Raw genomic sequence first — 26,594 nt, forward strand, 5'->3', positions numbered from 1 at the left:
ATAAATCGGCCTCGAGGTAGCGGGTCTAAAACAGTCCTCTGCAGAGGTGCCAAGTCCTGGGCTGAGAAAAGGGGGCCTCCTGAGGGCAGCCTCTGAGAGGTGAGGACTTCGGGGACTACAACTCCCGGAAAGACCCAGCCGGAGCGGGGCGCGCTGGAAGTTGTAGTCCTTGCCGGCTAATTATACCCAAGGATGCAGGCGGCGGGGATCCCCTCTGGGACTGGGGATGCCCGGCCTGAGCAGGTATCAGCCATGCTCCGGTCCAGGCTAGTTCTAGCCATGGGCATACGCATTCTCTTATCACTAGTCTCCCTACCGCCTAAAGGCGGTTATCATCGCTCACATTTCACAGACGAAGAAACTGAAGCTCAGAGAACGACACAAAGGGAGGAACCAAGAACTGCTGACCCCATAGTCCTTAATCTTTGTATATTGATCCTTGACACACACACACACACACACAATTCCGAGGCTGAGGGAGGGGAACAAACTGTCCGCTAAGGGAAGGTTCCTTGAACGACCACGGAGTCGTAATATCTTTCCTATTTAGTCACTCGCCAAGGGCACACAGTAGTAAGGGGGCGGCTGGAAGGCCAGGCCCCGGACTCTTTGCCCTTGCGCGCCCTTTGCCGCTGGACACTGAGTGGGCGTGGCCGAAACACGCCCCTCCTCCTCCCACCCTCCGCTCCCGCGCGCTTGGTGCAGTCCAGGTACTTCCATACACCCGCGGGAGGGAGGGTGAAGCTGCGTAGCCGGCGTGGACCCCGCGCGCGCGTGCGCGCGCCCGGGCGAAGAGGTTCGTGGACGGTTCCACTGCCTGGGGCCAGAGGGGGGGCCGCGGCAGGCGGCGCGAGCCGCAGCTGGACCGGGACCCCCGGCTGCAGCGGGAGCGACGCGCCGGCCTCCCGGTGGGGGTGGAGCCCCGCCGCGGCCCCAGGTAACGCCCGGCCTGGACCCTGCGCCTTGTGCCCCAGGCGCGGGGCCAGAGAGACGGAGCGATAGGGGGCGGCCGCGGGCTGGCAGTGTAGCACAGGGACATCCAGCGAGGCCGCTGCCTGCGCCCGCAGGGCCGGAGCTCGCTGTCCCGGGACCCGGAGCCAGAGCTGCTCCGCCCGGTAGGTCTAAGAGCCCCAGTACGGGAGGCCCTGGGAACTACGAGTCCCAGCGTGCCCTGCGCCCCACTCATGCCCCGATCGCAACCCCTGGCGAGTGTCGGCTTCGGCTGGGCCCCAGGCGTCCGGGACAGAGCTGCAGTCCTTTGGCCTCGTCACGACTGCCCCACTTTACCAACGCTCCTTGTCCCAGCCGCTGGGGATCCAGAGCGACCCGAGCCCTGCCCTGGGGCGGCTGCGGGTCCGGGGAACAGCCGCCGCGCGCCAGCGGCTTGGTTACTGCTTTGAGGGCGTAGGAAGGCGGGGACTCCAGAGGGTCTGTGTCTTGTCCAAGGTCACACACCTTCTGTTGCCTGAGGGCTATTAAGCCCGAGTCGAGATGGTGTCGGGGTGGGAAGGAGATGTGGGTGTAGGAAACTGGCCTTGGATAGAGGGAAAATGGGGAATTCGGCTGGACTCATCTCTCCCTGGGTCTGCCAGGCACCCCCACTCTTACAGCCCCCAATTTTCATCACCGGATGATGTGGTGATGGTACCTGCTCCTTCCTCTGCAGACCCTGCGGGTTCCAGTGGTGAGAGCTACAGCGGGGAGGTAGTCAGAAAGGGGAGCCCCTCCCAACGCCCTACCCTCAAAGCTCACACATTCAAGCGCAGACCCAGACCCAGAAAGCCAGGCAGGTACCGCCGAAGATTCACACACAAGTGAGAGCCACTATTTACTCATTGAGGTAGGTATAATCGCCCCCATTTTACACCTGGACAAACTGTGAGCCTCATAGAGGTGGTGACTTCCTCAAGGTCACCAAGCTGATAAAAGGCAGAGCCAGGGTCCAAGCCTCGGTGGGCTGGTTTCAGAGGCTCTGTATTTAACCATCAGTGTATGCCTGCCCCCTCAGTAGCCTATAGGAGATGAACAGCAGTGCTACACACACTAAGTGCTCAGTAAATGTCATCTGTCATTAGTGTTGTCATCATCCTGGTTTTACAGATGAGACTGAAGAAGAGTGAGACCACATAAGTGACCAAGTCTCAAAGCTGGAGCCAGAGTGCTGCAGCCCTGGACCCAGACCTGGGAACACCTTTACAGACACTCTGCCCTCCCCCATATGCACAAACAGCCTCTGCTTTTTAGGGGAGACAAAGCTTGGGGCTCAGGTGTGTTCAGGCCTGCCCTGAGCAGAGAGGACTTGGCAGGGGGCCTGTCAACCCCCAGCCTGGAGCGTGAGGCTCAAGTCTGATGCCCTGGGGTAGCTGGGAGGTCTGTGTCCTGAGCTGGCTTTACCAGGCTGTGTTGTGTGTCCCTGGATGGTCCCTCAATCTCTATGTTCTGCCAGCTCCACTTGGGAAGGCCCTGCATCTGGAGGAGAGTTTGAGGGGTCTTAGAAAAAAGGAGTGGAGTACTTTCTGATCCTGATGGAGGGAAGGAGGCAGCCAGCTGTCCAGGTCTTAGGTAGGCAGATGGAGCAGGGGAGGGCTCCAGAAGGAACCGATGACCCCACCTTCTTCCTGCCTGCACAGAATCCCTCCCATCTCCTGCAGAGGAGGCCTGGGAGTGGAAGCTGGATTGTAGCATCCAGTACTTTGCACTCGAGGGACCAGGATTCAAATCCCTCTCTGCTACTCTTCCACTCTGGGACCTGGAGAGTCTCTTGCCCCAGGACATCTGTGCTTTTGATTATTGAGCAACACTTGGGGACCCTGTGTTGGCATTTGCATTGCATGCACCAAACTTAATCTTCGTTTAAAATGTGATCCCAGGTTTGCCCCTTGATGGCTGTGTGACGGTGGGTGAATCATATCCTCTCTTGCCCAAGCTTCTTGGAGCAAACACTGGTACCTAGCTCTTAGGTCATTGGAAGGACCAATGAGATGATCAGGGTAGGACTTGCCCAGATCATGCAGAAGACTCTAGAACCCTGATTTCTCCACAGAGCTTCGAGGCAGATGCCTGGGCAAGAGTGAGCCACCCCCACCTGGGCTACACTTCTGGGATCTGTGGCAAGGGGAGTCATTTCCTTAGCCACTTTCCTCATCTGTGTAAGGTGAAAGTAACAGAACCTGCCTTCAAGGGAGTGGGGGTGGGGTGATAAGAATGGGGCACAGAGTAGGTATGCAGGCCGTTGGGCCCACGTTGGGGTTCCAAAGCATAAGACTTGTCAGTGAACCTGAGAGGAAAGTCCAGACTTCTGGCTTCTCTGAGAAATCTGGTAAAATTGAGCCTCTCTCCCTCTTGCTCCAGAGTGATTCTGCATGCACCCAGCAAGGTTTTTCAGAGGGAGATGTGTTATTGGCCTCCGGTCCTGGGGGGAACCCAGAGGTCTGTGGGAATTTACTGAGGGCCTCCCAGGGGCGTAAACTAGAGGGTCATGCATGAGAGAACACAGGGCAAGGATTTCCTGGCCCTGAAGCATCAGGGGCAAGGAAGGGCAATACAGAGTCCCTTCCTTGGGCATCCAAGGAAGTGTGAGCCAGGCCCTGCTGCGGGTAGGGAGAGCAGTCCCATGGAGATACCTTCTGCCATCCTGATGTGGTGTGATAATAGTCATGCCGTATATTGAAGAAGCCAGCAGATGGTCAGGAGAGGCTCCGAGGAGGCAGCCTTTGAGCTGAGCCCCGAAGGTTGAGCAGGGTTTGGCCAGAGGTGAGTAGGGGTGTTGAGGACATTTTAGACTGAGAGAATGGCACAGTCAGAGGCTTGGTGGCTTCAAAGGAGTAACTGGATTGTGGAGTAGTTACTGGAGTCGCTTTCTGAGGGTAGGGAGTGGTAAAGGATTTTCACATTGTGGCCTCGGGCAAGTCACTTCACCTCCTTGAGCCTCAGATCCTCAACCATAAAATGAGACTGGTTACCCTGTGGTGTCTGCCTCTCAGTGAAGGCTGAATGTCAGTGCAGTTAAAAATGCTGTATCCTCTTCCGCCAGGAGGAGATTCTTTATTTATTTATTTATTTTTGGCTGTGTTGGGTCTTCGCTGCTCCGCACGGGCTTTCTCTAGTTGTGGCGAGCAGGGGCTACTTTTAGTTGCGGTGCGCGGGCTTCTTGTTGCAGTGGCTTCTCTTGTCGCAGAGCACAGGCTCTAGGCGCGCCGGCTTTGCTAGTTGCGGCACGCGGGCTCAGTAGTTGTGGCGCATGGGCTGTAGAGCACAGGCTCAGTAGTTGTGGTGCACGGGCTTCGTTGCTCCACGGCATGTGGGATCTTCCCGGACCAGAGATTGAACCCGTGTCCCCTGCTTTGGCAGGCGGATTCTTAACCACCGTGCCACCAGGGAAGCCCAGGAGGAGATTACTGAGTGAGACACGAAGCAATCACGACAGGGTTGTGTGCAAATTAAATGGCATGAAGTGAAGGTCAGGGTGCGTCTAGGCCTGAGTTCAGAGACAGAGGAGTTCAGTACAAGCTAGAGACTTCACAGCTTCCTATAAGAGGTGAGATGGGAGCAGAGCCTCAAGGGACAGAGAAGAGGAATGGATTCGTAGAAAGGAAGAGAGAGCATCTCAGGCAGGGAAGGCCAGAGGGAGCACTGCCATGGTCATGGGAGAGAGGCTGGGGAGAGGTGAGCCTGAAAAGTTTGGTAAGGGGGGCTTCCCTGGTGGCGCAGTGGTTGAGAGTCTGCCTGCCGATGCAGGGGACGTGGGTTCGTGCCCCGGTCCAGGAAGATCCCACATGCCGCGGAGCGGCTGGGCCCATGAGCCATGGCTGCTGAGCTTGCGCGTCCAGAGCCTGTGCTCCGCAATGGGAGAGGCCACAGCAGTGAGAGGCCCGCGTACCGCAAAAAAAAAAAAAAAAAAAAGTTTGGTAAGGGAAGCTTGTCTTGTTAAACAGAGCCCTGAAAGCCAGGCATTAGGGAGCCATTGCAGGTTCTATCCCTACACAGGCAAGCAGGGGGGTGGTCTTAACAATGTAGGCACTTTGAATGTGGGAAGGATTTTCTGATTGCTTTTACAGAGTGAGAAAAATAAAAGGTTGGAAGGGATTTAGGAGAAGGGAGAGTTGCTGATAAGGAGATGGTTAGAGAAACGCAACCCCATTTATTCTCATGCACACGTAGTTTAACTATGATGGATAGAGTTTGGCATTCCAGGTAACGTCTGTAGCACTGCATCATGAACTTGATCTTCTGTCCTTAGAGATATGCAAACAGCGAGTGGGTACCATTTTCAGTCATCGTGTTGCTGGCTGCCATCCACATTGTGGTGTCAGATTGTTGCTGGTCTAAACAACACTTGGATAAGCATGTCTGTTCCCCAGCTTCCTTCTGGATTGTTTCCACTGGATACCCTTTCCAAAGGGGGATTTCTGACTCTAAAGGAACACAAGTTTTTTATGGCTTAAAATATTTAAAACATACTCTTTCACAGTAATTTTCTTTAGAATTTTCAGTAGGTTATACTGTATAGAGTTTTTCTTGTTTTGTTTTGTTTTTAAGGAGCAAATGTACAAAAGCGTATACAATAAAAAGTCTATCCTGACCCAGTGCTCTCCTCCAGTTCTCCCTGAGGACAGTTATTAATCAGTCTCCTGTATATCCTTCCAGGAATATTCTATATACAGATACTGTATATATCCAATTTTTAAAAACATTGATACTGTTATACTCTGTTCAGTATCTTTCTTTCAGTTTTTAAATTTGGGATTATGAAATATACCAAAGAAGCATAGAAAATCACACACACACACCCAGCAACCCCACCACACAGGCTTAACAAATGTTTTAACATTTTTTGCTGGTATCTTGTTTAGGGCTGTGCTGGAGGTAACCCTATGTCAGTGCAGCTGCATACAGAGGAGTCCAGTTATTGATTATATGCATAATTTATTTGACCTGTTCCCAGCTCCCAGCTTTTTTTTTTTTCTATCGATGTAGAGATAATACCCCACTTTGTATAACGTCTGCCTGGGGAGGCGTCGAGGCAAAGGGGAACGACGCTGGGCTTTGGCTTGGGTTCAAGTATCTGCTCGGCCACTCTTCCTCGCTTTGTAACCTGGGGTGAATGACACCCCTCTTGATTCTCTCTACCCATCTGTAAAATGGGCAGGTTGTAGTAATACGTCTCATAATTGCTCGGAGGAGTACAGTAGAAAACTAAAGACTTCATTGGGTTTAGTTCCCCAATCCCCCTAAGCAGGGAGCTCTCCGAGGCCTCGCCTAGAGCAATTAGAGCGCGGGACAACTGCTGCTCCAGCTTCAAACTGTTCCCCGCCCTTTTCCCGGGCCACGCTGGGGGCGGGGTGTTTAAATGTCTCTGTGACGTCAACGCGAGCCGGGCCAATCCTTCCCGACAAGCGTTAGCTTATTTGCATGGGTTGCCCATTATTGGTTCGTTGGGCAATCCAGCCCCTCCCAACTTTTTAAAGCCACCGCGCAGTATAAACAAGGAGATGCGAGGAGGCCAGGCCATGATGTCATCGCGGCGCAGTAGCTTTCGGGGCTGACGTCATCTCCGGGGAGGTTGCCGGCCCAGGGCTGTTAGAGCCTTCCTAACCACTCGGACTGGCTTAAGAGCCGCTGCTGCCCTGTCGAAGGTCAGGTCCATTGCACTTGCGTCCCAGGCGCCGTCCCAAGGAGGGGACCATGACACAGTAAGTCCGGGCTGCGGCTCTCCCGGCGGGACCCACTTATGTGGCGGGGAAACTGAGCCTCAGAAGCATGAGTGATTTGTGAGTTTGCATAGCAAGTTAGAGTTACAGCCAATTTGTCTTGCTTACCGCGCGGTCTCCCCTCTTTAGGTCAGACCATGTGGCCCCGCCCCTTTCCTGTGATGGCTGCGGGCACTTTAAGTGAGGAGGTGGGGGCGAGAGGAGGTTTTAAAAAAAAAAAACTGCCTTCCAAGATGGCGGCCCACTAATCACGTGCCGAGTCTCGGCGAATGATTGGCTCTTGGCGCCCCCGAGGGGCGGAACTCTTAGCAAGGGGCGGGGCCCTCGCGGGGAGCAGTCGGCTACTGTTTGCCGGAACCTCCCGGCGCGCCCCCGCGAGCCCCCCTCCCGCCCGGCGCGCGACCCCGCCGCTTCGAATGTTGTGAATCAAATGTGGGGTTTGTTACATTCCGCTGCCGCCGCGGACAGTTCTTAAAGGGCCAGTCGCCGGCAGCTGCGCAAACCCGGCCGCGTCCTGCGCCGCCTCCCGCTCCCAGAGGGCCTGGGCCGAGAGACTGACCGCGCGTGGGCCTCGCGAGGCAGACGCCCGGCGGACGGACAACAAAGAAAGAGGGCCCCGGAAGGAGCCGGACTGCCCCCGGACCGGGGGGGTGGGGAAGGGAGCACATTGTTCCTCAGGGCGGGGGCTCTTAAAGGGTCCAGGCAGCACACTCCCACCCCCCCACCCCCGCCTCTTGCCCAGCTTGGCCGTCCTAGATCGGGAACAAAGGAGTCAACGTGTGGCCAGGCGGCCGAAGGTGAGTCGGGGCCAGAGCCCCCAGCTCCCGATTTCCGCATCCTTGGAATTCCTGCCCCCACCTTCCCCTGGGACTGAGGGCTGTGATCTAGCTGGCTCTGCAGGAGTTAATTACGGGCAGTCCGGAGGGGAGATGGCGAGGCCTCTAGAATCCGGGACCCCTCCCCACCCCCAGCGCCCCCCAAGGCCAGGCCGAGTCTCCCTTCTTCAGAGGCAGAGCGCTGCGGTTGGAGAGGAAGGAGCCGCCCCCTCCCCCTGCCGCCGCCACTTCCTTTGTTGTTGCTTTTGTCTCACGCCGAGCACATGGTACGGGATCCTCGGCTCTTAAAGTCACAGCGCTCTGGCCCCGACGCCGCCGTATGGCCTCCAGCCCCCGATGTCCCCCCGAGCCCGGCACAAAGGAGTGAGAGGGGGATGAGGGAAGCCCCTCTCTGGGCGAGTATCTGTACCACGTCCTCCCCACCCACGTCCCCAGTCGCAGGGAGGGATGGCTGAGGAAGCTCCCCGAATCCCGCAACCTGCTCCTGGCCCACATTGAGGAGGGGCTTGCTCCTCAGGGACACTGGTTTCCTCCCCCAGTAATGTGACCACCTGGTTTTTTGCGTCTTGCCTCTTGTGGCTTTATTTGGGAGCTCTGGGAAGGAGAGATTTCCACTCCCATTTTACAGTTGTGGCAACTGAGGCGCACAGAAGGGAAGATTTCCTTGACCAAGGTCACCCAGGGAGTCTGGGCTGGCCAACAACTCTTAACTCGCAGCCTGGTGGTCCTGCTCTCAGCTGCCTCCAGGCACTACAGTTAGGGAGCTCTGCTTGCCCACCAGTCAGTGCTGGGCCCAACCCGCCTCTTTTTTGAGGGGTGGGAGGGGGGCTCCTCAGCCTGCCTGAGTCTGCTCCTGTTCTCAGGGCCTGACTTAGCTTATCTGCAAAACAGTCCCTGTACCTGCAAACAGCCCCCAGGCCCAAATGATATGTCAGGATCTCCCTAGACCAGGATGGGGATAGGAACTAGGGAGTTGGCTGCCTCCTGGGCGAGGGGGTGGATGCAAGGTGCAGTCCCTGCTTCTGGGCGAGATTGGATTTAGGGACCCTCAAGACCCTTTTACGGAGACCTCACTGAGAGCCCAGCACAGAAGAGGTGTGGTGAAAGGCAGAGCAGTTAGGTGGTGGCCTTGTTGTTTGACCTTGAGCAAGTTGCTGCTCCAGCTCTGGGCCTTACTTGCTTCTTTCCACAATAGGTCTAGTCAGGATGCCTGAAAGAGAAAGCTCCCCTGATCTTCTTTAGGGCCTGCAGTAGAGAATTGGCATTAGGTAATTCTTGAGGTTACTGATGGTAATGAGAGTCAGGGGTTGAGGAAATCTGGGCCTAGCGGGCCAGCCAGGACTAATTCTGTCCTTCTTTGGCTTTGTGGTCTGCAGCAAGTTACTTTCTTTCTCCTGGTCTCAGTTTCCTCAACTGTGAAGTGGGTGAGTTTCCCATGGGACATCTCTGTCTCCAGTCAAGAACCAGGGTCCCCTCCCTTGCCAGCTGGGAGAGGATATTCCCTGAGGGAGGCATGTTTCCCAGCTGCCTCCTGCAGAGCTTAAAATAGCATCTTTAAGCTGCTTGGGGGGTGGGAGTGAAGGTCAGCCTGTTGTATTTTCTGATAGTGATCGGTCACACCTAAACTTTACAAATCACTGCAGCAGCCTTTAAGCAGTCTTGGGAGGTGATTATTGGGCTATTCCCATTTTACAGATGAATAAACTGAGGCTCAGAGAGGGGAGGCGATGTGCCCAATCCTCAGCCAAGACTCTGGCCAGAAGTCAGGGTATTGTGTGTAAGAATGCAAGGGTCAACACTGTCATCTTTGTCACCGTCAGTCACAGCTAGAGGCCTTCTGTCTGGTGGTTGGGTTTCTCGGCTCCTTGCCACTTCCTTTCCTGAGGTGTGGGTGTCCTTGAAGAGGCTGGCCAGAGCAGATTCCCATGGGCCTAGGCCTCTGTGATTCTGCACCCCTGAGCCTTGACACTGCCCGGACTTCAAGACAGCCTGGCACAAGAGGAGCAGTTGAGGCCACTGCCATGTCCCAGTGCACTCACAGCTCCAACTGACTGGCCTTGGACCTCACTTCTCTGAGCCTCAGCATGCCTACTTCTGAAGGTTGCTATGAGGACTTATCAGGATGGCACATGGGAAGTATTGTATACTCCTCATAGGCAGGACTGTGGGCTCCCAGGATCTCAGAGGTCAGTTAGAACAGAGGTTCTCAAGCACCTGCCTCTGCTGTAGAAACTGCTGGGGAATTTAGTAGAAATCTAGGTGCCCTTGTTCCCCAACCCTCCAAAGATTCTGATCCAAAAATCTGGGGTGGGTCAGGAGTCTGTTGTTAAGTTATTTAGGGGTTTCCTCTGAGTCTCTCTTGGCCTTTGTTTGCTCGGCTGGATTATCAGCAGGAATCAAGGAGGCTGTGTGTGTACACATGAGTGTAAGGATATGTACTTGGCCCACGCTGGGGGCTCACGACCCCAGTCACCTGTGGTGGGCAGGCAAGGAATGGGCCTGGGGTGGCCTGGAGAGAAAACTCATGCCCAGAGTGAGGTGGGTCAAGCAGAAATGAGGGCCCAGTGGGACCAGATTTTCTGCTTCCTTCCCCCCGCCACACACACAACACACTGAAAGGACAGATTTTTTTATGTCCCAGTTTTTAATCATTGGCACTAACTTCACTGCTGCCAGACATGGCCTTAGACCTATGTAATTGGCTCTCCAGTGAGCATTTACCACATCGGGCCTGCCCTGTGCTGGACACAAGCTGGTCACTGGGCCCTGCCCACCCCTCTGCCAAGTGCTGGAGCCCAGGTTGGGTGGGAGAAATGTGAATTTCAGCTCTACTGTGGCTGTGGCCTTGGCCCTGTGCTGTCTTATCAGGTGAAGAGCCTCCCTTTCAGGCTCATTTTGAAAGTCAGGGCCCATGCACGTAAAGCCCAGCACAGAGGAAAGGAACAAGGTGTTGAGGGGACAGTACACCGGTTCCCTAGCTGTGTTAGCAGGGAGGTGACACTTAAAGCTGGGTATGAAGGAAGCATAGGAGTTTTGTTAGATGGAGGCAGGGTTCCCTGTGGCAGGAACAGCCAAAGGCTGGTCCTGTTGGATGCGCCCTTCAGCATTGCAGGGTCTGACAGTTTCCAGAGTTTTCCCTGCCAGGGCCTCATTCCAACCTCTGGAGTTAATGAGTGGTCCCCCCAACTTTCCCCACCTGGACCCTAGCTCCTGCCCCGCCCCATTCTCACTCAACTTCCTCCCTTAGGTTTAGGTTCTTGCTTCCTCTTTTCTCAGCAAGCCCCACCTCCGACTTGGGGGCTGTGTTGGGTCTGGTTTGCATGCACTCCCCCCACACACAAAGGGCCTGGCTGCACGCCAGACCCACCAGTTCACCAGAGGTTGACTTCCTTCATCACGTCCTGCCAGAACCCTTGGGCTGGACCCCTTCCCATCAGCATCAGTGTGCAGCAAGAGGCTGGTAGTCAGCCCACCTCCCAGCTTTGACACTTATTGTGAGGCCTTGGGCAAGTCCTTTCGTCTCTGAGCCTCAGTTTTCTCTTCTGCAAAATGAGGCTAACAGTACCTTACTTGAAGAGTAGGTGAAGTCCCATTTGGGTAGGCACTGTGGGAACAGATTATGAAAAGAAAGTATACAGTCAGCCCTCTCTATCTATGGGTTCCACATCCATGGATGTAACCAATTGCAGATTTAAAATACTTAGGGAAAAAAATTCCATAAAGTTGCAAAAAACAAAACTTGAATTTGTCACTTACATAGCATTTACATCATATTTACATAGCATTTACATTGTATTAGGTATCATAAGTAATGTAGAAATGATTTAAAGTCCATGGGAGGATGTGTGTAGATTATATGCAAATATTATACCATTTTATATAAGGGACTTAAGCATCCTCGGATTTTGGTATCGTGGGGGTCCTAGAACCAATCCTTCGTGGATACTGAGGAATGACTGTACTGACTTGGCTTGGACTGGGAACCCCGAGGGCAAGAACCAAGTCAGAACCTCTCACCTGTTACTAGTGGAAGAACTAGGCCCCAGGCCTGTTTGCAATCCATCTTGAGCCAACCAGACAGAAGGGAGGAAGCTGGAGTCCCCTCAGGAGCCCCAGTTACCTAGAGGTCAGAGTTGTAGATCCCCACGCCAGGACAGGTTTTCCTGGAGACCCCACCCTGAGGGGGCCTTACCAGAGCCCCCTGGCCTGGAAGCATGCCGGCCAGCCCTCTGAACTTACCCTGAGGCGGACCCTGATCTCATTTCACAGCGCAGGAAACTAAGGCCTGGACTCCCTGCAGGCCAAGCCTGAACCCTAGTGCCAGAGCGCAGCGCTGCCTGGGGAGCCCAGGGTGTGGTGGGCATCAGTGGCCTCTGGAACCAGGCTGCAGAGGTTTGATTCTGTCTCCCCGACCCCTAATGGAGCAAGGGACTGGACTTCTCTGTACCTTAGTTCCTTTGTCGGTTTGCTTCCTAGGGTTGTGAGCCCTGGCCCAGCCCCTCCACCCCTCTGCCTCCCCTGATGCAGCCATGGGCTCTGGCAGTGACTAGGTGGCCGCCCTCTGCCCCTGTGGGTCAGCGGCGATTCTCTGCAGGACCCAGCAGCAGCCCAGGCCAGCTCTGGGGAAGGTAGGAGGGAACCTCCCAGTCCTGTGGAGCCCGGAGCCCCTGGTACTGGAGCTTTCAGCCTGGGCTGGGGCACAGGGGCCAGGGGTGGTAGGGCACAGGGCCCTGAGCTGTCTTCCTTCCCCAGTGGGTAGTGACCTTGGCTTCTCTCCATGCTCTGTGAATGAGCGGCCCCCGTCAGTGCTACTGGGGCTTCCTCTCTGTGGTGCAGCCCTGGCCGTGAGGGCCCCCTGGCCAGCCCACCTACCCAGGATGAGCGCTTACCCTCCCAGCAGCCGCCGACCCGACCAGCATACCTCCCCGTAGAGGAGCGCCGAGCCTCGGCTCCTGCCGGCGGGAGCCCCCGAATGCTGCACCCAGCCTCCCAGCAGAGCCCGTTCATGGTTGATCTCCACGAGCAGGTAAGCGGAACCCCCATGCCCACGCCCCGCTGCCCCTGGCCTCTGGCGAGCCGGTCTGAGGAGCAGAGGGAGCAAGCCCTGACTTCACCTTCACCAGAGCTGGCCCGGCAGGACTTTGCTTCTCACCTGGGGGCAGCAGAGTGGCCTCCCTACAGTTCCTGGGTCTCTCCTCCTGCAGGTGCACCAGGGACCTGTCCCTCTGTCCTACACAGTCACCACAGTGACGACCCAAGGCTTCCCCTTGCCTACAGGCCAACACATCCCTGGCTGCAGCACCCAGCAGCTCCCAGCATGCTCCGTGATGTTCAGCGGGCAGCACTATCCCCTCTGCTGCCTCCCGCCCCCGGTGAGTGAGCGCCTGGGCCTCCTGCCCTGCCCCCAGCTGAAGGCCCCAGGCACAGGCCAGTGTCGGAACTGAGCTGAGCTTACAGCGCCCATCCAGGCTGTCAGTGTCTGCTCGGCTCCAGGCCACAGCCCTGTCCAGAACGGCATATGTGTGTTCACGTCCAGTGGGAGGGCACTTCAGAGTTCAGGGACCTCCCTGCTCCCAGTGCCTGCTTTATGGTTTGGAGTGGTAACTGTGGGTCTTAAGAGCAAGACGTCCTGCCTGGGAGGCCTAGGCCAGGGATGGGTGGTCCAGAGGCCTTTGATTGGGACCGCTCGCTGGGTGGAATGGCCCCTGGCCCAGCCACAAGCAGACCCAGCCCAGAGCCCAGAAGAACATTCTCCAGCCTCTGCCCCCTTTCTCAGCAGCTGATCCAGGCATGTACCATGCAGCAGCTCCCTGTGCCCTATCAGGCCTACCCCCACCTTATCTCCAGTGACCACTATATCCTGCACCCTCCACCGCCAGCCCCACACCCCCAGCCCGCTCATATGGCGCCTCTTGGGCAGTTTGTGTCGCTGCAGACCCAGCATCCACGTATGGTGAGTCTGAGCGATGGGTCTGATGCTAGAGGGGATGGCAAGTGGGGCAGGGAGGTGGGGGCTTTCCTTGTCACTGACTCTGCTGACTCACCCCTGCTTCTTCCAGCCCCTGCAGCGGCTCGACAGTGATGTGGACCTGCGGGGGGATCAGCACCCCCTGGGGAGCTTCACCTACTCCACCTCTGCCCCGGGCCCAACTCTGTCCCCATCCGTGCCCCTGCACTACCTGCCCCACGATACCCTGCACCAGGAGCTGTCCTTTGGTGTGGTAAGTGCCACTCCCCACCCAGGATCTAGGGTGACCGGGAGACAGGCCCATGGCTGACGTGCACCTGGCCCCCCTCTTGCAGCCATATTCCCACATGATGCCCCGGAGACTGAGCACCCAGAGATACCGCCTACAACAGCCGCTCCCGCCACCACCCCCGCCGCCTCCACCACCACCGTATTACCCCAGCTTCCTGCCCTACTTCCTGTAAGTACCTGTACATGTGCCCCAGAGCTGTGGTGCCCTGTTCTTCTGGGGCCTCTAGTGGTTAGAGCCAAACACAGCCCCGTGGGGTCCCGGGGCCTCTCGAGCCACCTAGCATCCCCGCCAAACCATACATGCACACTCACGCTCACCAGCTGGGCTCCCTGCCCTACTGCGACATCTTGGGACAGACACTGGGGTCCCTGGTGTGAACAGTGCAGAGTTCTGGGCTTTGTTTCATGGCGGGAGTCGGGAGCAGCTCTGCGCCCCTTACGCCTACTGACCTTGACCCCGGGCCCGCGTACCTATCTCCCCCTAGCTCGATGCTGCCAATGTCACCAACAGCAATGGGGCCCACCATCAGCCTGGATCTTGATGTGGATGACGTGGAGATGGAGAACTATGAGGTCCCGTGGAGCCCTGTCCTGGGAGGTGGGGGCATGGGGGACTTCCAGCCCTGGCTGCCACTGACCCTCCCCTCCTGCACACGTCCAGGCCCTCCTGAACCTGGCAGAGCGGCTGGGAGACGCCAAGCCTCGCGGCCTCACCAAAGCGGACATCGAGCAGCTTCCATCGTACCGCTTTCATCCTGACAGCCACCAGTCAGAGCAGACGCTGTGAGTGCCCTGCGCCCCCTCCTGTCTCTCTGTGAGCACAGATGCGTTGCGGTCTTCCCAGGGTAGCGCTTCGTGCTCTGCCGCGAACCTGCCCTCGCCTTCAGTGTGCGGGTGACGCTCTGTGCCCTCCTCCCAGGTGTGTCGTCTGCTTCAGCGACTTCGAGGCACGGCAGCTGCTCCGGGTCCTCCCCTGCAACCACGAGTTCCACACCAAGTGTGTCGACAAGTGGTTGAAGGTAACGTAGCCACGCCCGCTCCCAGGTGTTCCTGGTGTAGTGAGGGAGGAGGGTGGCCTGGAGGGCTTCCCTTCGTGTCCTCTTCAGCATCCAGAAGTTCCGGCTCCACTCAGGGAGCCAGGTCCCCACCGGGCAGCAGGACAGCCCCGGATGGGTTGGGGGTCCGGTGAGAGTGGAGCCTGATGTGCGGCTGCTCCCCCCAGGCCAACCGGACGTGTCCCATTTGTCGGGCTGACGCTTCCGAGGTGCCCAGGGAGGCTGAGTGAAGTCCACAGCCACCCAGGAGAACCCTGCCCAAAGCTCTGGAAACTCCGGGGGCCCCGGAAGGCCGAGGAGGGCGTGGCCCAGGCCTGCCCTGCCGTTCCTGCCTGCATCTCCAGAGCTGGTGCCAGGGTCAGCCCGAGAGAAGCCCCTGCAATAAGCCCTTGCATTTGCCAAGCTCCAAAGACTCCCTCCCCGTTTGCCCACCAGTCTAAAAGACGCCCGCCAGGGAGCGGCCTGAGAGTCCCTAACTCAGTCTCTCCTGTTTGCCCTCGGGTCTGTCTCCTTTTCTTGCCGGCCCTGGGAGCCAGGGGTTCATTACCCTCGTGTGGCTGGTGGAGATCCTTGGCCCCGGGATGGGCAAAGGGGGTGCTGTCCTCGGTCGCCTGGTCTCTTGCACTGAAGTGGTGTGCTCTCTGCTCAGGTGGCACTGACAGGCGTGGACAGACAGTGGCAGGAGGCCAGTGGGTTCTCCTGCCTTGACCCCAGACAGACTCAGGCAGCCAGCCCCACCCAGGTTGCTGTGGGGTGGGGCTGGCTCCCTAGAGGACCCTCACCTCGGGTACAACATTCCTGCCCCAAGCCCAGGCTGGAGGGCATCAGAGCCAACCTCCCGAGCAGGTGGGAGGCAGGCCCTGACCCGGGACGGCATGTATCCTGAGGGGGCCTGGACCAGGCCAGGGAGAGTGATTTCCTGTGTTGCTGGTGGCTGCCCCTGCCTGGCGGTGACAGGGCCCAGACCCATGCCCCATCTCCCCTCTCTGTCGTTTTGCATGAACGTGAGGAGCAGCAGTTTTTGTTTATTCATTTGGCCCAAAATCGCGTGTAGGATTTGAGGGTGTGGATTTTTTAAACAATTTCTTTTCTTTTGGTTTAATGGGCGGGGGGGTGTATAGGGACCAACCAGGACCAAGTGCCCAGGGGCAGGGAATGGTCTGGTGGTGCCGCCTGGTCTGCATGCATGTGCGCGGCTGGGGCGGGGCCAGGCGGCTGGCGGTCATGGGTGGGGTTGGGGGGGTGGGGGGGGTCTGTGCTCAGCTGATAACTGCCATGCACTGTACTGCACACGTCCCCAGAGCCTACCGGGACCGTACGCTTTTCAGGGCATTTCTCCCTCTCTAGCCAGGGCCTGTCTCCCACCTGCCTGGGCGTGTTTCCTCCAGGGAAGTCCCAGGGGGACAGGGTCCAAGGAGGGTGTGGACCCCGCCTCCAGGGGCCCCCTCCCAGCCTGAGCCCTGCCCTCCAAGACCTGGAGGAGCCCCCGGAGGGTCTGGCCGAGCTCCCTACCCTCACCCACCCGGGTCCCATTCCGTTTCTTCCTCACCCCCCGCTGGGGTTGCTGCGCCGAACGAACCGCGTGTGGGGCCGGCACATCCTAGCAGGCAGCCCCTGGCGCCTGCTGCCTCAGGGATGCTCCAACCACCCTCGTTCTCCCGCAGCGGCCCTGGCCCACCGCCTCCCCCCAGCCTGCCGTGGGGCCCCATCAGCCTGGCCCCCACCCCATGGAGAACCCAGAGTCTTACTGTATATAACTCCAGGTGACATTTCTATATTTATAGCAGTGTTGAAACCCCACCTGTTTTACACAGAGAACTACCCTCTCCGACCCCCTCCCTTCCCCACCCCCCAAAAAAAAGGTTTTCGAAACCCTTAACGGTTCCTGGGGCAGGTGGAAACAGGCTCACGGATGGTGTGTTGACTGCAGCAGTGATTCCAACGAGCAGCTATTGGGGGGGAAACACAACATTTAAAAAAAAAAAAAAGTTTAAAAAAAAAGATTTATAAAACAATTATTTAGGATGTTTGTGATTTGCCGACCTTGCTATAGATGCCATGTTACCAATGATTTCCTGTGGTGGGGGCTTGTCATTGTTTACTCTTTTATTTACCAACTTCTGGCCTAGGCATGACAGTGGGTGCTGTCCCCCAGCCCTGGCTGGGCCCAGTGCCTGTATTCTGTGTTAGAAAGGTCTTTTATATATATACATATATATATATATATATATATATATATATATATATATATATATATATATATATAATTACATATATATATATAAATATATGTAATTTGGGGGGCCCTGTTCCTTGCACATTTTACAGTTACCTCATTTTTCCCATGTATGTATTTGAGAAAATGCTAATATATAGAGAAAAAAATGGTTCTTAAAGCTTAAATGTGTGGTTTTCTCCATTCCATTGGATTCACATTGGTTTGTAGCATTTAACATAACTAGTATGTTGTATTATATATGTGTATACTGATTGAAATTTTTAACAGATTTGTACTTTTTTTAAAATGAAACTTGCTAGTTCTGCTTGACCAAGTAGTGCAATCATTATTTTTTTTAATATTGTTGCTGATTTCAGAGGGATATTCACTAATAATAAATGTATGATGTATATCGAGTACTGCCCAAGCTGCCTTTGGCCGCCTGTGTTCTCGTCCTTTTGATGGGAAGCGCGCGTGGGGATGTCGGTCTGAGAGTGGGTAGGGGACAGGGAGGAGGGGGGCAGAAAAGATTGTTCTTCGCTGTGGAATCTTGGGGGAAATGATACCTCCTGATGGAAAGGGATCTACGGGGCCAGTTCAGTGACAGCTTGCTCCGGGCCACACTGCTTCACGGGCAAATTAGGATTCTGTTGGCAACCGACAGGATTCCATCTAACTGGTTTGAGGGAAACGGCACTTAACTAGTCTGTCATTTAAGTTCTGGAGGGAGGTTCTGCTTCAGCCTTGACCAGATGGGGCTCAGGCATGTCCTAAGGAACCAGGTTTCTCTTCATCTTACAACTTTGTTCTGCCTGGTGCTTCCTGGTACCTCTAGCTCAGTTTCTTCTAATTTAGCATCATCTCCATGCAAAAACTGTTTTTCCCCCCCAGTAATTCTAATAATTCCTGGTCTGGAGTCTTGTTGGACCAACAGGTTGCACGCCCATCCCTGAAACGTGTGCTACCGTTAGGGAGCTAGAACAGCATGACTGGCCCAGCCTGCATTACATACCCACCCACCCATGGACCCCACTGAACCTATAAGGATTTGAGCCCCTGATCCTCAAGCTCAGTGGGGACGAAGGGCACAAGAGCCACTAAAGGGGCCAGACTGGTGACGTGGGTACGTTCCTCTTCTCCATGGTGGCGTGTGGTATGGCAGGGCTGCCCGCTGACTTGGTAGTATGTCAAAGCAGCATGGTCAGGGGCAGGAGACCTGTTGTCCCTGTGATGCCACTATCTGTGACCTTGGTCAGGGGACTTCTCTTTCAACCTTTGGATCATCGGCAAATTAAGGGTCAGACTCAGTTGAGCGGCTCCCTAAGTGTGTTTCAGATAAAGTCTCGTGGAACATACTGGAGTTTGTGCAAAAAAGGACTCTGGTAAGATAAGTTTGGGAAATTCCATGTTGAGAGTAACAGCCTATATCGCAGGGCTTTTCTGAGCCTTGGCTATGCTGATGTGTGTTGTAAATCTCTAGCAGTGGATACATACTCTGGGCAGCATTTCCTACATTGGGCTTCTTTGGCCACATGCCAGGCCAAGTTGCATTCTCTGGAACACACTGAGGCATGGTGCACTAGATGAGCGGTAGGAGCTGAGTTCCCAGTCTGAGCGAATTGTCAGATGGGGAAGTCGCTAAGCTTTTTTTCAGTATTTCAAAAAGCCTGTAGGAAAGGAAAATCACAGATCGTATCAATGGATGCAAAAAAAATTTTTTGGCCAAAATTCAACATTCATTCATGATAAAACTTGACAAGATCATCTATACAAAAACCTACAGCTAACATCATCCTTAATGATGTGAAAGACTAGGTGCTTACCAGCCCTGAGATCAGGACAGGCAAGGATATCTGCTTTCACCAGTTCTATTCAACATCATACTGGAAGTCCTAGCCAGCACAACAAGGCAAGAAAAAGGAAATGAAATTAGGAATGCAGATTAAAATGGAAGAAATCAAACTAACTCTATTGTAGATGATATGATGAAGATCTATGTAGAAAATTCTAAGGAATCTACAAATAACTAGAACTAAATGAGTTCGTCAGGTCATAGGATATAAGATCAATATACAAAAATTAATTGTATTATTTCTACATACTAGCAATGAACACATGGAAATGGAAAGTAAAAACCTGCTGATACTATTTACAATCACTTGAAAGACAAAAGAAACATGTAAATCTAACAAAACATAAGACTTGTATGTTGAAAACTACAAAACACTGATGAAACAAGGCAAAGACCTACACAGAGAAACATGTCATGTTCTTGGATTGGAAGACTCAGCATAGTAAATTGTCATTTCTTCCCAAAGTAATCTCTAGGTTTAATGCAATTCCTATTAAAATCCAGCAAAGTTTTGTGGGGTTTTTTTGACATATTGCCATGCTTATTTTAAAATTTACATGAAAAGGCAAAAGAAACCAGAGTAGCTAAGACAATTTTTAGAAACAAGAATAAAGTGAGAAGAATCACTGCCTGATTGCAATATTTCACTGAAGAGATGCATTAAGACAGTTTATCAGGAGAGGGATAGACAAATAGATCAACGGAACAGAATAAAGAACCCAGAAATAGGCCCACACAAGTACAACCAACTGATTTTGGAACATTCAATGAAGAATAGTTTTTTTCAGCAAATAATACTGGAGTAATTGGAAAGCCATAAACAAAAAGAAAAAAATCATAAATTTAAAGGTGAAACATGAAACTAGAAGACGTTTAGAAGAAAACAAATGAAAATCTTCACTGGGATCTAGGGCTAGGTGAAGAATTCTTAAGTATGATACCAAAAACTCCATAATGCTCAACATCACTGATCATTAGAGAAATGCAAATCAAAACTACAATGAGGTATTTACCTCACACCAGTCAGAATGGCCGTCATCAAAAAATCTACAAACAATAAATGCTGGAGCGGGTGTGGAGAAAAGGGAACCCTCTTGCACTGTTGGTGGGAATGTAAATTGATACAGCCACTATGGAGAACAGTATGGAGGTTCCTTAAAAAACTAAAAATAGAACTACCATACAACCCAGCAATCCCACCACTGGGCATATACCCTGAGTAAACCGTAATTCAAAACAGAGTCATGTACCACAATGTTCATTGCAGCTCTATTTACAATAGCCAGGACATGGAAGGAACCTAAGTGTCCATCGACAGATGAATGGATAAAGAAGATGTGGCACATATATACAATAGAATATTACTCAGCCATAAAAAGAAACGAAATTGAGTTATTGGTAGTGAGGTGGATGGACCTATAGTCTGTCATACAGAGTGAAGTTAAGTCAGAAAGATAAAATCAAATACCATATGCTAACACATATATATGGAATCTAAAAAAACCCCAACAAAATGGTTCTGAAGAACCTAGGGGCAGGACAGGAATAAAGACGCAGACGTAGAGAATGGACTTGAGGACACGGGGAGGGGGAAGGGTAAGCTGGGACGAAGTGAGAGAGTGGCATGGACTTATATATACTACCAAATGTAAAATAGCTAGTGGGAAGCAGCTGCATAGCACAGGGAGATCAGCTCGGTGCTTTGTGACCACCTAGAGGGGTGGGATAGGGCGGGTGGGAGGGAGACGCGAGAGGGAGGAGGTAATGGGGATATATGTATATGTATAGCTGATTCACTTCGTTATAAAGCAGAAACTAACACACCATTGTAAAGCAATTATACTCCAATAAAGATGTTTAAAAAAAGAAAAAGTCCATAAAAGAAAAAAACTGAAACTTGAACTTCATCAAAAATTAAAACCTAATTTGCAAGTCACATATCTGACAAAGGACTCATGTCAGATATATAAACAACTCACAAAACTCAGTGAAAATCAATCCAATTAAAAAACATGGGCAAAAGACATCAACATACATTTTAGCAAAGAGGATATTTATTGCGTTCAACACCATTAGCCATTAGGGATACACAAGTTAAACCACAATAAGATTATTGCACCTATTAAAACAACTAAAATAATAGTGACAATGTCAAATTCTGACAAGGATACAGAGAAATTTGATTTCTCATACATTTTTGGTGGGAATGTTAAATAGCACAGCTACTCTGGAATATAGTTTGGCAGTTTCTTTTTTATATTTTAAAACTGTGTTTAAAATATTAATTTTGATGCAGTGTATCATAAATAAGTCAGTAGAGATGCATCTGTGAAGTAAGAGCCGTGTGCCATTGGTTGGTGAGCACTGTTCCAGCTCATCCCAGCCAGAGCGCACACCTTCCATGTTGTTCCTGTCCATTGATTGCTTCCAAATCCAGATGACCAAATAGTCATTGATCCCCAAAGTAAGCTCAAAATAGGTTGGCTTGGCCATTCCCAGCATCTGCACCCCTCTTAAATCCTGGGTAAACCAAGATAGGCATAAAAACCCCCAGCAAGTGGCAACTTGGCCGCTCTTGAAGAGCTGCTGCAGCCCCTGCTCTGCCGCTTTGCCCAGCTTCACCATGGTAATGGCCCAGCATTTTCTTATAAAACTGAACATGCACTTACTATATGACCCACCAACTGCACTCCTGGGAGTTTTATCCCAGAAAAATGAAAACGTGTCTACACAAAAAATATACACACAAAAGTTCAATAGCCATTTTTATTCTTAATATCCCCAAACTGGGACAACCCAAATTGTCCTTCAATGAGTAAATGGATAAACTGTAGTCCATCCAGATGGTGGAATACCACTTAGCAGTGAAAAGGAATGAATGATTTTTTTAAAAAAAATATGTATGTATGTATGTATGTATTTATTTTTGGGTGGTTGGGTCTTAGTTGGGGCATGTGGGATCTTTTTTTGCAGCACACGGGCTTCTCTCTAGTTCTGGGCGCGCCAGCTCAGTTGCCCCGCAGCATGTGGGATCTTAGTTCCCTGACCAGGGATCAAACCCGCATCCCCTGCATTGGAAGGCGGATTCTTAACCACTGGACCACCAGGGAGGTCACCAGGAATGAACTATTGACACTCGTGACAACTTGGAGGATCTCAAGGGAATTATGCTGAGTGAAAAAAGCCAATCACAAAGGTGACATATAATTCCATTTTTACGATACTGTTGAAATGACACCATTAGAGAGATGGAGAATAGATTAGTGATTGCCAGGGGTTGGTTAAGGATGGGGGACTAAGGTGGGATGTGTGTGACTACTGAGGGGTAGCAGGAGCAAGATCTTTGTGGTGATGGAACAGTTCCATATCTTGATTATGGTGAGGTTACATGAATTTACACGGGTGATGAAATTGACAGAACTACACACACCCACACAAATGGGGTATGTAAAACTGGCAAAATCTGTGGATGGTGGCAACGTCAATTTTCTGGTTTTACACAGGATGTTATTGTTGAGGGAAACTAAATGTACGTAAGACCTTTTTGTAATGTTTTTGGAACTTCCTGTAAACCTATATTTATTTCAAAATAAAAAGTAAAGAAAGGGAAATTGGGTAAAGATTCAACATTATGAATCAGAGTAAAATCATATCATCTTTGGGCTGCGATTCTGCTACGTAAGGTGTGGCAGTGGCGGGGGGTAAGAGATTATTGTGGTTACCTCCTTTCTGTCCAAAGCTCTGCCTACCACCAACTACAACAATGCCTGGCCCATGGTGGCCATTTTTTTGAATGAATGAATTGCCAGTAAAGTGTGTCTTTATTTTAATAACAGTTGGTGTCATTGGCAACACCTTTCCAAGGGTCACACACTACAAGTTGTCCTTGGAGGGAGGAGGGTGGAGCTCCAGGACTGGATGCTCTCTCACTTTTGGGCTCAGTGTCCCTTGAACTCAGCTTGTATGCTGACAGGTAGAACATTCAGAGTTCTCCTCTGGGCACAGAGGGTGTAACAGTCTAAACATTCCATAAAGGCGTTTAGTTGCCACTGGGTCCTCAAGGCCTGGTAGGGTGCTTAGTTTGTCATTCAACAAACCCGGCTGAGTGCTTCTGCCCAAAGCCAGGCACTGTTCTAGGCCTTGGGGAAACTCCAGTGAATGAAACAAAGTTCCTGCCTCCCAGAAACTGGCATTCCAGAAGGAGATACAGACAAAATACAAAAAAACAATAGTTTCAAATATAACAAGGTCCATGAAGGAGAATACAGGGAGGGGCACCCTGACATAGCAGTGGTCTTTCAGAGGAGGCAACATTGAGATTACTGAGACCTGAGTGATGAGAAGGAGCTAGTCAGGAGAAGAGCATTCTAGAGGGAGGGGACAGAATGTGCAAAGGCCCAGAGGCAAGAATGAGTTTGGGCAGGAGCACAGGGTGAAGTTGGAGAGGAGGCAGGGGCCAGGTCCCATAGTGTTTGCCCCTCAACACGCCGAGTTTTATTATCTTCGGTTTCCATTTGGGGGCACTGAGGCTATAGAGGCCTGGTTTCTAGGCCCAGTTAGAAAATGCGAGAATCAAGATAGCCTTGTAGTCTCCACTTCTAAATTCTCCAAGTCAGAGAATCTACCTCTGAAAAGCCCGCACGGAGGCCTCCCTTTGGTCTCTTCTTCCCCCTCTTCCAGGCTCCAGGCGAGCCCTCCCCGACTGCCACCTACAACTTCCTGAATGCAACAGGAAGTGGAAGATCTCTGTCCCTTGGAGGGGTCTTTCGGGGGCTGGCAGCCACAGAGGGAGTTTTGTTTATTTTTCTTTTCCATCGTGCCCTGTTTTCACCCCCTTGTTTTGCGTGCTGTTCTCTCTGCTTGGAAGACCACTCACATTTCGTGAGCACACACCACACCAAGTTTTTCTCTCACGGGATCCTTCTTCTGTTTTCTTGACTGTAAAGCTGTTCCTACCTTCCTCATAGTTCCCACTGGGGAAACTGAGGACTGAGGCTCAGAGAGGGAGATGCCATGTGCCTCCTGCTCCCTTTGGCCCATGAATCACACTAAGTTGCCTCAGATGCTTTGAATTCTCTCCTTCTGGTAAGCATGCTCCCTTCCCAAAGCCCAGCTTGAATGTCCCCTCCTCAAGCGAGCTTCCTCAGACCCGTCCCTCAAGCCAGAGGAGGCCACACTTTACTCTGGTTTCCACTGCACACCACGCAGATGGCTCACCTGTTATGAATCCTTCTTGTTGCCCATGACTCTGCTTCACCAGACAAAGGACCATCACATTCGCCACATTCCCAGACCCTAACAAAAGGGCAAGGACACAGTAGGCATCTGTGAGTGTTTCTAAATAGATGACTGAATAAATGAATAAATGAGTGAGCTCCTGGGAGGAAAAATATGTGGGAAGTTGACCCCAGCCCCAGGGCCCAGATGATCTTACACAGGCCCTGCCCTCTCTTTGCATTATCCCAGGGTAGTGAAATTAACTGTTCTCTCTCTCATTATTAATTATTTTTGGTATGATGATGTCCACTCCCTGGCCTCCACTGACAAGCTGGGACACACCCATCATGCTTCACTGTTAATCTGACCACAGATGAAGTGCAGGCTGGGAAAGCCCTCCGAACAGCAGAGGCTCACGGCCAGCTGGTCAGTACTCAAGGCCATGGTAGGTCACCCGAGGGGCTGGCGCCAGGGCCCAGATAGGCCAGAAATTAGCCACATCTGCTGAATATGAATGGATTTATTTTAGCAAATACATAAACATTTTAGGTGGTTTTAACCAAAGCATATCCAGGAAAAAAAAAAAAGCTGAAGCAAATATGCCAAAATATCAATGTTAATTATTTTGAGTGGTGGGAATGTTAATGTTAATAAGTGTTCTTTACACTTTTCTGCACCATTTTAAAAGGCTCTGCCTCTGTTGTATGGGGTGCAACTAAACAGAAAAACCTCAATCTGCTTGCCAGTTATGCTCCAAAGGTGGGAGTCCTTGACATCTGAAATGTGCCCTCTACCTGCGACAATCCCTTTCCCACAACTGCACTCCACCCACCCTTTCTGAAACCTGGACTCCACCCTTTCTGAGGTCTGGCTTTCCATTCTGGGACCTACCCCATAGCCTTTCAACACATCAGTTTTTTCCTTAAATTAGCTAGAATGGGTTTCCTGTTTGTTTGCTAACTAAAGACCTCTTTAGAGATAGGTGCCAAAAGGCAAGAGCTGTGTGAGAACATCCAGGTGTGTGCAGCTCTGTGTGTCAAAACTGGTATGCCAGGCCAGTTATGATTTACATCTACTCTCCTGCCAGTACCTGGGTGATAATGAAGCCAGAGTTAAAAAAGAGTCTTGTCAATGTGATTGATTCTGGAAGACTAGAATCATGTGGTCTAGGCACTTGCCTTCCTGGCAATCAGAGGAGTTTGAAAAATTGACAGCACATCCTTTAAACCATTTCTATTGAATATGAGTTTTCTTGGCCTGGCTTTAGGCAGGAAGATGCCTGGTGTGTCTAGGGAACAATCAAGAGATCTGTGTGTGTTACTTAGTGTGACCATGTGGAGGAACAGAGAAAAATGAAGTTATGAAGTTCCATCAGGGCCCTAGAATTGAGGCCCCAACTTCTAGGCTGGGGAACTGAGAGGCTCTGAATGCTCCCAGGTGACCTCTGTTTTCAGAAAGAAATCGGCAGCAGTGAGGGAGGTAGACTAGTAACTTTTTGTGCATATTCCCACCGTGTATTCTGGTCTCAGTCTCGCCTGGGCCCTCAGTTTGCTGAGACAGACTTCTGAGTCTTCCTACACTCTGTTCTGTTCTCTTAAATAGCCATTTTAAATCTCCCCAGTCTTCTTAGACCTCTGGCCCATCACTTCCCCCCAACCTGACAGATAGAACAGACACAATCACTTGGGGACACCCTCAACTTCTGCCTTCAAACCTACATTCCAGAAGTCAGAATGCACTGACTTCTGCTCCCATCCTTCCTCCTAAAGCCAATGCCTCCCACCACTCCAGTGGCATCTTTCTCTATTATCCCTTCTCTGTGTATCTTCAACCTCTTTCTCTAAAATCTCATTGCTTTTAGCATTTAAACATAATGAAGTCTCTCCTACCTTAAAACAATAACTCTTCCTCAGTCCTGGCTCCTATTTCCCCCCATACCTTTCACTGACAAATTTTGTGAGAGCTGCCTATACTCGATCTTTCCACTTCACCTCTCATGCATTACTTGTGCCTCTGACACTGTACTCCTCCACTGAAATAGCACCAGCCAAGGGCACCAGAGACTATTTTTGTTTCTAAATTTAGTTGTCAGAAACCATCCTTAATTTCTCCCTCTCCTTGACCCTCCATATCTAATCAGCCTCCGAGCCTTGGCCACTGTCCCTCCTAAATAGTGCTCAGCCCATCATTAGACTCTTTCCGTCCCCAGGCCGCTCCTGATCCACGACTCTCATCATGTCACTTGTCTTGCCTGCCATCTTGCCCCCTCCCATCCAGTCTCCCCATGGTGAGAGAATCAGCTTTCTAAAACCCCAATCCCTTGTTTAAAGCCCCTCAATGGCCTGCAGGATAAAGTGTGAATTCTTTAACCTCGTTTACATATTCTGACCCCCAACCTGTGGGAATGGAAACAAGGCGACACTTACTCTGTGTCAAATATCAGCTGG

The 26,594-nt window shown here is 52.1% G+C and overlaps 1 protein-coding gene and 1 pseudogene across 8 annotated transcripts; one reads left to right on the plus strand and one right to left on the minus strand.

The window, feature by feature from the left end:
- Positions 1-785: 785 nt before the first annotated feature.
- On the plus strand, positions 786-16,049 carry RNF44 (ring finger protein 44). 8 transcript variants are annotated; one of them, XM_060008338.1, is made up of 12 exons: positions 846-937; positions 1,667-1,840; positions 12,023-12,174; positions 12,383-12,572; positions 12,751-12,918; positions 13,326-13,499; positions 13,606-13,767; positions 13,850-13,974; positions 14,291-14,378; positions 14,467-14,588; positions 14,725-14,824; positions 15,028-16,049. In XM_060008338.1, exons 3-12 carry the CDS (start codon positions 12,068-12,070, stop codon positions 15,088-15,090), a joined length of 1,299 nt encoding a protein of 432 aa, XP_059864321.1. In that variant the 5' UTR covers positions 846-937; positions 1,667-1,840; positions 12,023-12,067; the 3' UTR covers positions 15,091-16,049. The 8 variants fall into 8 exon arrangements, with proteins under 8 accessions (XP_059864326.1, XP_059864321.1, XP_059864318.1 ...); XM_060008335.1 differs by lacking the exon at positions 1,667-1,840 and having other exon boundaries at positions 855-937; XM_060008336.1 differs by lacking the exons at positions 846-937; positions 1,667-1,840 and adding an exon at positions 6,125-6,692.
- Positions 16,050-17,662: 1,613 nt separating this feature from the next.
- Positions 17,663-21,726, minus strand: LOC132422361 (mitochondrial import receptor subunit TOM7 homolog; annotated as a pseudogene).
- Between the last annotated feature and the right edge of the window lie 4,868 nt (positions 21,727-26,594).

The sequence above is a fragment of the Delphinus delphis genome, chromosome 3, assembly GCF_949987515.2.
Source record: "Delphinus delphis chromosome 3, mDelDel1.2, whole genome shotgun sequence".
Taxonomy (NCBI): domain Eukaryota; kingdom Metazoa; phylum Chordata; class Mammalia; order Artiodactyla; family Delphinidae; genus Delphinus; species Delphinus delphis.